Raw genomic sequence first — 13184 nt, 5'->3', positions numbered from 1 at the left:
AGGCTGGCAGACGGCCACGCTCGGATGGTGTTTTTTATGTGCCACCGACACAGGTGCCAGACGAGGCTGGCAGACGGCCACGCTCGGATGGTGTTTTTATGTGCCACCGACACAGGTGCCAGACGAGGCTGGCAGACGGCCACGCTCGGATGGTGTTTTTATGTGCCACCGACACAGGTGCCAGACGTATGTGCCACCGACACAGGTGCCAGACGAGGCTGGCAGACGGCCACGCTCGGATGGTGTTTTTATGTGCCACTGACACAGGTGCCAGATGAGGCTGGCAAACGGTCACGATCGGATGGTGCTTGTTACGTGTCCACAGCACGGAGGCCAGTCGATGCGGTACTGGCTACGGCCACGTTCGGATGGTTTTCTTATGTGCCACGTGCCACCGGCACTGGTACCACAAAGATACAAATTCCATTGATGTTCATCTATTTTGATTTGTTTTGATTTTCACTTGTCTCAACAGGTCTTCACAAGTGTCACAAGAAGGAAGGTATGCACAGGTGGACTGACTACGTCCCAGGTAGGGGCCATGGGTTATGGCCTGACTAGTCTTGCCGGGTCTTCGGATGGTGTTTTTATGTGCCACCGACACAGGTGCTAGATGAGGCTGTTTGTCATGTGCCCACCGCACTGACTACGGCACTGATGGATTTCCTGTGTGCACAGGCACTGGTACCACAGGCACTGGTACCACAAGATACAAATTCCATTGATGTTCATCTATTTTGTCTATTTTGATTTGATTTGATTTTCACTTGCCTCAACCAGTCTTCACAAGTGTCACAAGAAGGAAGGTATGCACAGGTGGACTGACTAGTCTTGCCGGGTCTTCGGAAGGTGTTTTTATGTGCCACCGACACAGGTGCCAGATGAGGCTGGCGAACGGCCATGATCGGATGGTGTTTGTTACGTGCCCACAGCACGGAGGCCGGTCGATGCGGAACTGGCTACGGCCACGTTTGGATGGTTCTTTCCATTCTTCCTGGGCATTAAATTAATACACCTGCTTGTTATTTCCTCACCTGTCTTTATCTTTTGTTTTCTGTAAATTTGAACTATAATGTAGGAACCTTTGAGGAGAACCCACAAAACAACATGAACTGAAGAGGGAGCATGTATACAGTCACTTCTGCAAAAATAGCAACCAAATCTCTCTCATATCACATCCTACCAGCTTTAAAGAAGGAAAATATACAATGAATAATATTTTCCCAGGTACTCCTTATACGGTGAAAGGGATGGTCCCGGATGGAATGCCTTTGATCACATGTCTGATCAGTTAAGGTTGACCTGAGATCAGACAGCAACACAGTGACTAGATTGGTGAGGATGTTGATACACTTGTCAGCTAGTGGTGATCATCATATGACCGAAGGTAGAAACATTAAAATGGATAAACAGCTGGAGCCATTCTTTTGGTTTGTGAATACAAATTAAAAGTGGAAATATTGAATTTGTTTGGTAATATGGAAGTGATAGACCCAAGAAGACATGGGATGAGGTGGTGAACTATGATCTTGAATGAAATGATTTTCAGATGTTTAGTCTCACAGAGGTGATGACAAATGACTGAGACCATTGGTGATTTGTTGTGCTTAAGAAAACATGTCAAGCTAAGAAAAATCATAGTCATGGCCGGTACTGGTAACAAATAAAAGGCACCCATGCCAGTGATACATAAAAGGCACCCATGCCAGTGATACATAAAAGGCACCCATACTGGTGACATGTAAAAGGCACCTAGTATACTCTGTGGAATGGTTGGTTTTATGAAGAGCATCAAGCTGTAAAATCCATGGCAAAACAGACTGGAGCCTGGTGTAGCTCTCTGGCTTACCAGTCCCAATCAAACCATCTTACCTTGCTAGCATGGAAAATGGAAACTAAATGACGATGACGATGATGATAATGATTGTGGCATTTCTTCCATCTTTACATTCTGAGTCCAAATTTCACCGAGGTCAACTTTGCCTTTTATCCTTTAAGGGTTGGTAAATTAAGTACCAGTGAAACACTGGATTGATCAACTAGTTCCCTCCCCACAAATTTCAGGCCTATGCCTTTAGTAGAATGGATCGTTATTATTATTATTCAGGCAGTGAGCTGGCAGAATCGTTAGCACGCTGGATGAAATGCTTAGCGGTCTTTCGCCTGTCACCATGTTTTGAGTTCAAATTCTGCCAAGGTCGATTTTGCCTTTCATCCTTTCAGGGTGAATAAATTAAGCACCAATCTTGACTGGGGTCAATGTGATCAACTAGTCTCCTCTCTGCAAATTCCAGGCCTTGTGCCTATCATAGAAAGGATTATTATCATTATTGAGTGACTGAGCAATGCATGCTATCAAAGTGACAATGGGATACCAATATACGAAGCTCAATATACCTATTATGACTACTCATATGATGTGTTCACCAGGCACATGCACCACAACCATATATGCATGGCATTGTAATCTCATATCAAGTTAAGCAGCACATGACCTTGCAGGTGGAGCCCAGTTAGAAATTTCTTCAGGTCGAGTAGCCCATCCCACTCAAAAGGTCCCTGAATAAGGGTTGTTTAAGGGTGTTGAACAAATCGCCAATGTTTCCTGGGGTAAATTATTCAAACCCCAAATAATTCCTCTCAACACATGGCTATGATGCTCCCCCACTACTTCTGCTCATGATCAGAGATGAACATATCATCAGCCACTAAGGGACATGCTCAACTAGCTATGGTCAAGCAACTGACAAACAAATCTGTGGTATTAGGCTGAATATTTGCTGTAGCCCATCTTTTATACGAAGGCAAAACAGGTACATGATAACACTTCCAATCAGTTAAACCACGAGAGCTAGAACAGTTAACACACTTGATAAAATGCTTAGCAGCATTTCTTCTGGCTGTTTACATTCTGAGTTCAAATCCTGCTAAGGTCAACTTTGTCTTTCATCTTTACAGGCTCGATAAAATTAAGTACCAGTCAAATACCGGGCTCAATGTAATCAACTAGACATTCCCACAAATGTCATGCTTTGTGCTAATATCAAAAATAATTCTTCTTCTTTTGTTTTATTTTTCTGGGTTCAAATTCCGCCAAGGTCAACTTTGCCTTTCATCCTTTTGAGGTCGATAAATTAAGAACCATTCAAGTACTGGGGTCGATGTAATCGAATATCTCCGTCTCCTCAAATTCCAGACCTTGTGCCTATAGTAGAAAGAATTATTATTATTATTATTATTATTATTATTATTATTATTATTATTATTATTATTATTATTATTATTATATTATTATTATTATTATTATTATCATCATCATCATCATTATTATTATGTGAGATATACTGGGACTATGATTCTGAGAAAAAAACATTTTTTCCCTGCAAAATTTATTTTTTCAATATTTTTCTAAATATATATTTTGATTGCTTATCATGGTTTTGCACTTTTTGCTTTTTATCTTGAGCTAAAAGAATACCAACTAGTAAAACAGTATTCATTGTTGATATATAGACACAAGGTTTTGTGTTTATAGCTAAAGGGACAAATAAAAAGTACATTATTACTGTAAGAGAAGAGAAACAAAATTATCTTGATATTTTCTTAAAAATGGACTATTTCAAGGAAAATAACTCTGACGGTAACAGATTGTCTCCCCTAGGTTTAACCCTTTTACAACTGATATTAAAACAGCATTTTTTCCTTTTCTTTCTTCATAATTTCTAATGTGATTATTGATATTTATATTTTCAGAGCTGAGGCCTGTTGTAAGAGAATTGCTGAATTAAACCCGTACGTCACCGTAAACACCACCTCAATTCCTCTTCAGGATTCCACTGATCTCACATATTTAAAAGATTATCAGGTACAATGGAGATGATTATGATGTTGTAGGTTCTGTGTGTGTGTTTGTATTCTTTGAATATTTATCATAAAGAATAGGCTCTACAAATGAAGAATTTCAAGAACATAGCCTGATGGTTGTCAATTCAATTCCCAGTGGCTTGCTATATCCTTCAGCTAGACACTTTATTTCACATTGCTCCAGTCAACTCAGCTGGTAATTCAAAACGCCAGCCTTGTCACATTCTATGTTATGTTGAATCTCCCTGAGAACTACTTTAAGGGTACACGTGTGTGGAATGCTTAGCCACTTGCTCATTAATTTTAGGAGCATACTGTTCTGTTGATGAGTTAACTGGAACCCTCGTCATCATAATTGACAGAGTGCCAAAATCTGATCCATGCATGTACCTCTCTCTCTCTCTCTCTCTATATATATATATATATATATATATATATATATTACAGAGATGTACTTGCATAGCAAGTGACCTGATCTGAGATTGTATGCTGGAACGAAAACAATTGCAGCGTAGAAGGTTTTTATAAGCCATTTAAGAAATTTCATGCTGCGTCACAGAATTTTGTCAGTGAACAGGTCATGGTCTCAAAGCGACGCAAATATTTTGACAAATTTAAATGTTGAAGTGAATCTAACAGTTTTTGTGTGTTTCTTAAATGTCTTATAAACACCTTCCACGCTGAAATTGTTTATATATGTATGTATGTTTGTGTTTGTATGTATGTTTGTATGTATGTATAGGCATTGATGGTTCTGTGGTGGATAAGAAGTTTGCTTTGCAACAATGTGGTTTTGGGTTCATTCCCACTGTGCAACCTTTGTGCTAGTGTTTTCTAATATAGCATTGGTTCAACCAATACCTTGTTGATGAAGTTTCAAAATTTTATTAATGGAAACTGTATGGATGCCTATTGTGTGTTTGTCTGTCCCCTTATGTCTTCACACTGACACTGCTGAGGCAGAAATTACATATGTCTTTGTCTCAGTATGTCCCTTAGCTCAGCTGTTCAGCCTGTGAAGACCAGTGAAATATATTGCTCAAAAAATTAACAAGAGTTAGCATCAGGAAGAACATCTGGCATAGAATATTTCCTTAAAGTTTCATCCAAACCCTTATTGTGGCATCGAAAAAAGAGATGTAAAAACAATGTTTACCATGATGATGTAGCTATCATCAGTTAATATCCACTTTTCTATGCTTATATGGGACAGGAGGAATATTCTTAGGCAGATTTTCTATGTCCAGATGCTCTTCCTGTCACCAACCCTCTTCTGTTCCAAACAAGGTAATATTTATCTAAGGCCAGACATGTTTTCACTGAAGAATGGAAACAAGTAATATCACTTGAATTTCAGTGGTTTTTGTTTACATCAATTATTATTGGTATAAATGTGAATTCATAATCTGGATATAGAAGCTGGGTGTATCAAAGCAGTTGTCCATAGTTATCCTCTTTCTTTTTGATTTTCAAAGAGATGTTCACATCAGCTGGGTAGCTAACCTCTATAATAATACATGCTTTTTCTTGTCTATGCCAAGCAACAATATTCAGCCTGTTATGTTCGCACTTGGTAGAAGCTTTAATGGAAATGTCCCGGCAATATTCCTTGTGCTGTATATATGCATGTGTGTATGTATGTATTTATATTCACACACTAAACTGTGAATTTAACTTAAAATAATTTTTTCTTAAATTTCTAGTGTGTTATATTAACTGAAACATCATTAAATCTCCAACGTAAGGTGAATAATTTCTGTCATCAACAGAATCCTCCAATTAAGGTAAGTTGTAATTACAGTAATTAGGAGAATAATATTTAAAACAATCTTCTTTTTCATAATTCTTTAAAATTATAGAACCATACTACATATTTTTAGTTATGTGCTGTGTCTGTTTAGTGAAAATGTTTATTAGACTTTTTCATAATCAAAGGAATTTTGCAGCTTTTATGCTTTCTCAAAAGTAAATTCAAATTGTGACGTTCTTATCTCTTAAAAAAATATTAATCTTATTAGTGAAGTAGTTACAACTGGTTTTACATCACAAAATCAGGAGCTGTGGAGAGAGGTACTCACCATTTTTTTTCTTAGAAAAACACATATTGGTCCTTCAACTTTACCAAATTTAAACTGTTCATTTTGCCAAAGTTCCTGTGACTTTTTGTTTCATTTCTGATAAATTATTGCAGTTTACTCTCTGATTCTGGACACTATTACCCTTCTGTTATTTTATACTGAAAACATTTATTGAATGAAAGCATATCACTGCCAACATTGTATGATATAGTTAAAGTTAATGATATCACATTCATTCAACACATGCATTTCAGACCAATATTTGCTAATCAAATACACCAGGCTGGTCTGCATTAGGTCAGAGTGCCTTAGGTCAATATATTCGACTAATGTTTAAGTATATATACCTATTAATATACAATATGTCATAATAATAAGCTCAGATCAACATTTCAAATTAACATAACTGCAGGCAATATACTACACCAAAACACTATAAATATATTTGAAAAAGTGCCACACCCTAGCAGTTGAGGGATCCTGAGGAAGAGGTAGACCCAGGAAGACCTGGGATGAGATGGTGAAGCATGACCTTCGAACATTAGGCCTCACCAAGGCAATGACTAGTGACCAAGACTTTTGGAAATATGCTGTGCATGAGAAGACCCGGCAAGCCAAGTGAGACCATAACCCATGGCCTATGCCAGGGGTGTAACCAGCCCACTTATGCGTACCTTTCCTTCATTGGACACTAAACTCTGCTTGCAAAGACCTGTTGAGGCAAGTGAAATCAAAATTGAAATCAAATTTGATGACTGGCATCCGTGCTAGTGGAGCGCTAAGAGCATCATCTGAGCAGGATCATTGCCAGAACAGCTGACTGGCATCCGTGCCGGTGGCGCATAAAAAGCACCATTTGAACATGATTATTACCAGCGTCGCCTTACTGGCACTTGTACTGGTGGCATGTGAAAAAATATTCAAGCGAGGTCATTGCCAGTGCCGCTGGACTGGCTCCTGTGCAGGTGGCACATAAAAAACACCATTTGTGTATGGCTGTTGCCAGTACTGCCAGACTGGCCCTTGTGCCAATGGCACGTAAAAGCACCCACTACACTCTCGGAGTGGTTGGCGTTAGGAAGGGCATCCAGCTGTAGAAACTCTGGCAGATCAGATTGGAGCCTGGTGCAGCCATCTGGTTCGTTGATGATGATGATGTTATGTACCAAATTATCTGTTACTCACTTATAATGTTTGTTATTATTCTTATAAATGCTTATAAATTTATTTTCAGTTTATATCAGGGGATGTATTTGGTGTCTTTGCTGGATGCTTCTGTGATTTTGGAGATGAATTTGACATTTTTGATGCTAATGGAGAAGAACCAAAGGAAGTATTTATTGGTAATATAACCAAGGTATTAAGTTTTAGACTACTAACATGAAATTATCTTCATCATCACAGTGTTCTGTTACCAACTGAGTTTCAAATTTTCTACAACTTACATCCTAACATTTTTAAAATTTTGTATTTTATATCTGGAAATATTTTCTCAAAGAGCTTGTAATTTCTTATTGCCAGGCGAACCCAGGTGTTGTGGGTTGTTTAGAAAATACTCGACATTATCTTCAGACAGCAGACAAGGTCACTTTCAAAGAAATTAAAGGTATGACAGCCCTCAATGGAAAAGTTTGCACAGTTTCTGGTAGGTTCCATTTTTATATACTTTTATTCCCTTTATGTTGTTTTTGGTGGTTAGAAATGTTGTGGTTATATATTTTATGAATTTAGGTTTGTGCCTGACTACTGTGAAGGTCCATGGTCTGGGGGTTAGGGTTAATGTATTGGACTCATAAACATAAGGCTGTGTGTTCAATTCATGAGCCAAATTGTACATTGTATCCTTGAGCAAGGCATTTCACTTCACATTGCTCCAGTCTAGTCAGCTGTAAATGCATACCAATGACTATAATTGGTACAGCCCTTCTCCTCTCCCTCCAACTATCACATCCTTGATGTTCCACTGGGTCAGAAGTGAAAGACCCCAAGAGGATGTCTATATCTGTTCATGATTACACTGGTACTTAAAACAATTAGTGAATCTATGGTGCTAGCTGTCAGTCATATTTGTTTGTGAACAATGGCTAAACTTTAAGCTCACTGCTATTTTACAGTTGTAATTATAATTTCCTTGTTTTTATTAATACTATTGTTATTGTTAGGTATGTGATATTGTTACTGCAGTTATTATTATAATGTTGTTGACAATACTGTTGTTGTTACCTTTGCTCTAGATGTATAGTACATAGGTATTCGGTGTCTTTAATGAAAGCCACATTCTTCTTCTTCTCCTCCTTCTTCTTCTCCTCCAATCTTATCATTCTTAACTAAACAGACATATGATTAAAACTCGTACAACCATGGGCAGCCTATAAAGAGTCTCTGTGCGGTTAAACAGCAAGCCAGAAACAGCTGGCAGATTGCCCTCAAATAATATCCTATACTCTTACAAATACTATTATTTCCTTTTTTTTTATCTCCCAGCTAGCACTATAAACAAAAGTGCATTTTGCACCAAAAAAACCAATATCAGAATTTCTCAAATAGTATCTACTGCAGTATGCTTTGTTGTAACAGAACATCCTTGTTTAAGTGGAGATAGATATTACCTCTCAGTATTAACACTGTCTCTCTTGCTAATATATAACTATTATTTCTGCTGTTAATAATGATGTTTATTGATTTATGTGTCTGATTGTATGTTGCTTCTTAGAAGAAAGATGTATTACATTCATTTCTTTTCTTTCTGTTTTCCATGTTTAGTGTTAAATCCTTTCACATTCACGATTTGTGACACAAGCGGAGAGGAATTCAATGAATATGACCATGGAGGAATTTGTGTGCAGTTGAAGATTCCAGAGAAAGGACACCATGTAATAATTATTTTCTCTCTTGACCTGACTTCATGTTCACATTCACAGCAATGCACATTAGACTCTCTCTTCCTCTCCCCCACCCTCCATCTCTCTCTCTCTCTCTCTCTCTCTCTCTCTCTCTCTCATCAAACATGCTAGCTAAGTGTAAACTAAAAATAAGTGATGTATTAAAATCTTTGCTTCCCAACCACCTAGTTTCGAGATCTGTCCCACTGCATGGTGCCTTGGGTAAGTATCTTCTACTATAGCCTTGGGCTGACCAAAACCTTGTGAGTGGATTAGGTAGACAGAAACTGAAAGAAGCCCGTTTTGTATGTTTGTGTGTCTTTCTAAAAAATAAAAGAATATAGCAGTTAGCTATATTAAGAGTGTTTTATAGTTGACTAATCCATGATCTCTTAAAATGTGGAATATTTTGGGAAACCAATACCAAAATATTTCCCTTCTCTTTCTTTTCTTTTCTTGAACACTTCAGATTCCATTAAACAGAAAATGATTTTGTTCATGTAACATCTGATTTTTACTAACAGACATTGTATGATGGTGTATTTGAAGCAGCAACAGTTTATGGTCAGATGTCCTGCCTTCTGTAAAACCTAACTTAGTTTTGCTCCAAATATGAGATTTTTTTATTATTATTTCACTGGCCTTTGAAAATATAGAGTGACTGGTTGTAATGTTAACAAGGAATGTAAACATCATTTCACTGTTTCACTTGCACATTGATAAGCAAAACAATAGCACATTAACATAGATGTGCATATGCATGCACACATAAATGCTCACAAGTGGGGACACACACATACTCACATGTAAATACACACACACACATATAAAGCAAAAGATGTCTATGTGTGTCTGTGTGTGTAATACATATGCATTTGTACAGTTTTCAATTGATTTTCACCAAACTTTACACACACATTACATATGTGCCGCTTATTCATGGTTTGGCATTCAGTTATTCACAAAACAAATAATTGTTCACGGAAACCACTACATATATGTGGAATCGTAAATATCTGACAAGCTTCTGTAGAGTTTCTTTTGACCAGTCTCACTCAAAAACCATTTACTGATCTGGTTTATATCGAAGACATTTATTCAGAGTGCTGTGTGAAGTCACATGGTTACAATATGAACTTCTTAGGCACACAGCCATTTGAAAAAGCCTGAGGTTTATTAAGAAACAGTTCTTTAATTTTACATTAATTTTCAACCTTATGGTTTTCATGACTCCAAGACTACAAAAGTTTGTTGAATCAAACAGAATCAAGAAAACTGGCAGCTCTGCTCTGCAATTATCTTTCAGAAAGAACATTATAGTTGGGTTTTTATATTTTTGGTAACTCCAAAAGAAAGAAAATGTTAATTTCTTGTCCAAAAAATGAAAGCATGAGAGTCAAAAGCAGGTTTCTCCAATTGGGAGGCAGGATGAGGAGAGTTAGATCTGCTTAGAAAAGAACAACTGGGGGCAAGTTTGTGATTATAATCATGTGATGTAGTGAAGAATAATTTACTCAGTGTTGATAAATACCATTCAAAGTGTTCTATGACAGCAAAAAAAAAACTAAAAACTATTTGTTTTTGGAATTCTATTAACTAGACGTATTTTAATAGTTTGTTAATTTTTATATCATTGTTTGCATACCGGCTAATTCAATTACAAAAATAAAAATTACCTCCTCCCTCCCCCTACCTTTAAGGCCCGACAAAGACTTTGCTGTAATTGTCTCTATATGAATTAGAGTGAGTTAAAGTATTTTAAAATATAAAGCTGTTCGTTATTTTCATTCAATTTACCATCACAATGGATACAGCCATAATGAGTGCAAACACAATTGTTGGAGTCAAGTTAGAGGGACAAAAATGATAATAAAATCTGTAATAATAGTTTGATTTATAACATATGATGTGTAATTAAATTAAGGCATATCAATTAAATAACAATGATAATATATTAATAGTAATTATAATCTTCATTAATAACATGATTATTTAAACAAACATAAACACATATCCGCACACCTAGATACAGAGATCTTTTTATGAATTTATCTTTGATTGTATAATAGTATCGTCAACAGTTATCCTAGTATAAATACTTGTGTAACATATATCAAAGAGCAGCAAGATTGGAAACCTCCTCTCTGTAGGTTAATTTGGGAAAAAAAATACATCAATAAATTGTTGAGTTGTCATCATTATCATCATTTAACATATATGTTCCATGCTGGCATGGGTTGGACGGTTTGGCAGGATCTGATGTATCCAAGGTCTGCCTTATGCTCTAGTATCTACTTTTAACATGGTTACTATGACTGGATATCCTTCCTAATACCAGCCTCTTCACAGCATGTACCAGGTGCTTTTCCTCATACCACCAGCACAAAATAAGCATCCAATACATGCTGATTATGTAATAAATTTTTCTCCTATGATATACACATATAAAATCATAATAAACAAGGGAGGAAAAAACATACTTAGCAGACACTAAGTAAGATTCTAACATTTTGTCTTATGAAACAATATAGGAACCTTTACATAATTGCTTGATCTATTACAAATAGCAGCCAAATTTCCTTCAAACAATATCCCCATCAGGTTATCTGTATTCAGTTCCATAGATTTCCATGTCAACCTGTCTTGTGCCCTCCTTTAATATATTCACTATATTTTAAATCTGTCTAATTCTTAATAGTATAATGATCTTATTGATTTTGACTTTTATGAACAAACTTCATAATCTATTTTATGTTTCAACTTGTCTGAAATATTTTCATTTTCTCCCCTTAAAGGTGTATAATGAAATTAGTATTTCGTTGTAGTTTCCATTGTCTGTTCATGTTATTCTCAATCAAAAATCTTCCATATACCCACATCTCAAATTTATTTGATAACAAGTCTGTTAATATTTATATCTCACTTCAGTAGACCATACACATTTCGTTTCTCAAATCACTTTGTAGTTTTTTTCATTCAATCTGTAAATAATTTGTAATTTTCTCAGTTCATCTTTTACTTTCTTAGTCTTTCTTTAGATTACAACTTTACACCTCTCATCTTCTAATTTCATATATCTCACCCGACCATCTCCAGAAAAGATACTTTGGTTAATGTAGTCTTGTATATGTGAAAATACAGAATAGTCAAGGCTGGAATGCCTTTGAGATCAGGACTGTATTTAGTTTGTTTGTGTGTGTGTGTCCTCTCTCTCAAGTCTTTACAAGTCTCATTAATAGAGATGAATTTTATTTAATCTGCCATCAGTATTATTCCTGCAATGAAAGTGTAGAAAGTAACTAGTATAATAGGAACATGGGTGCTTGATGGATAAAACCCTGACAGAGCTGGTTCAATATTTTATATTCATCTCACCCACTCCCCAGACACACACTAAACAAAAACACATCTACTTGACTTCTGACTCCATGGTACTTCATGTAGTAGTTAAGGTTTCCACATTTAAATCATTACATCATCACTTGTTCTTCCAGGAGCAATAAATTAACCACCTGCAATAAACTTAGTTTATTTCAATCTATTATTTATCCTCTACTTACTGAAGTGGTTACAGATGGTTTGGTGAAAGAAATGAATATTAACTCAATTATGATTGGGCAAATGATAATAATAAGAGCATCATTAAATTCATTATTCTACAGAGTCCAGTACTTCCTAGATCTGAATTTAAACACTGTCATCATGGCCTTTATTTTTTATCTCTCTGATCCATGAAATAAATACCAGTAATTTATTTGGTTTCTAAAGCAAATGCACAGTTGGTTGAATTGGTCCCAATACACTACTGGTATTAATTTTATCAGCAACCCTACTATTCTGTTTTTTTTTTTTTTAATATTTCAGGAAAGTCTTGAAACCCAGCTGACCAAGCCTAATTTGTTAACTCCTGATCTAAGTCGATTAAATGTAAGTATTTTATTTGCAGTAACTTTTTCTTTTAGTTTCCAGTTGATGCAAAGCTGAATTACCAAACAGTTTGATTAAAAAAATAGTTTCTTTTTACCTTGCACTCTGATTATTATTGATAACGAGAAAGTAAGCTGTCATATGACTGGTGACTTTGGAAGTATAGTTTTGTCAGAAAATAAGGCTTACATACAATAATTATAATTTAACTTCTTATCAAATTTCTTGGAGCTTATACAAAATAATGAAATGAACTAATATATTTTAAAGAAAAAATATTTATTCCCTCAAAGTAAAAGAAACAAATTTCTTAAGTGAATAACTTCCTCTGTAACTACTCTATCATTTATCTCCTCTCTCCCACCATCATGATTCTCTCTCACTGTGTATGTGTGTGTATGTGAAATGTTCTTTTACTCTTTACCTGCCACCA

At 36.0% G+C, this 13184-nt stretch overlaps 1 protein-coding gene across 1 annotated transcript in view; it reads left to right on the top strand.

Moving 5' to 3' along the window:
- Nucleotides 1-13184, top strand: part of LOC115215515 (ubiquitin-like modifier-activating enzyme 6) — a 393428-nt gene that overhangs the window by 329391 nt on the left and 50853 nt on the right. Inside the window, exons 6-11 of the mRNA XM_029784689.2 lie at nt 3754-3865; nt 5568-5648; nt 7177-7299; nt 7464-7587; nt 8706-8815; nt 12689-12751. Of these exons, the coding sequence (XP_029640549.1) occupies nt 3754-3865; nt 5568-5648; nt 7177-7299; nt 7464-7587; nt 8706-8815; nt 12689-12751 (613 nt within the window). The remainder of the gene's footprint in view (nt 1-3753; nt 3866-5567; nt 5649-7176; nt 7300-7463; nt 7588-8705; nt 8816-12688; nt 12752-13184) is intronic.

Source organism: Octopus sinensis, linkage group LG9, assembly GCF_006345805.1.
Source record: "Octopus sinensis linkage group LG9, ASM634580v1, whole genome shotgun sequence".
NCBI lineage: Eukaryota > Metazoa > Mollusca > Cephalopoda > Octopoda > Octopodidae > Octopus > Octopus sinensis.
This window is presented reverse-complemented; position numbering and strand designations above follow the sequence as displayed.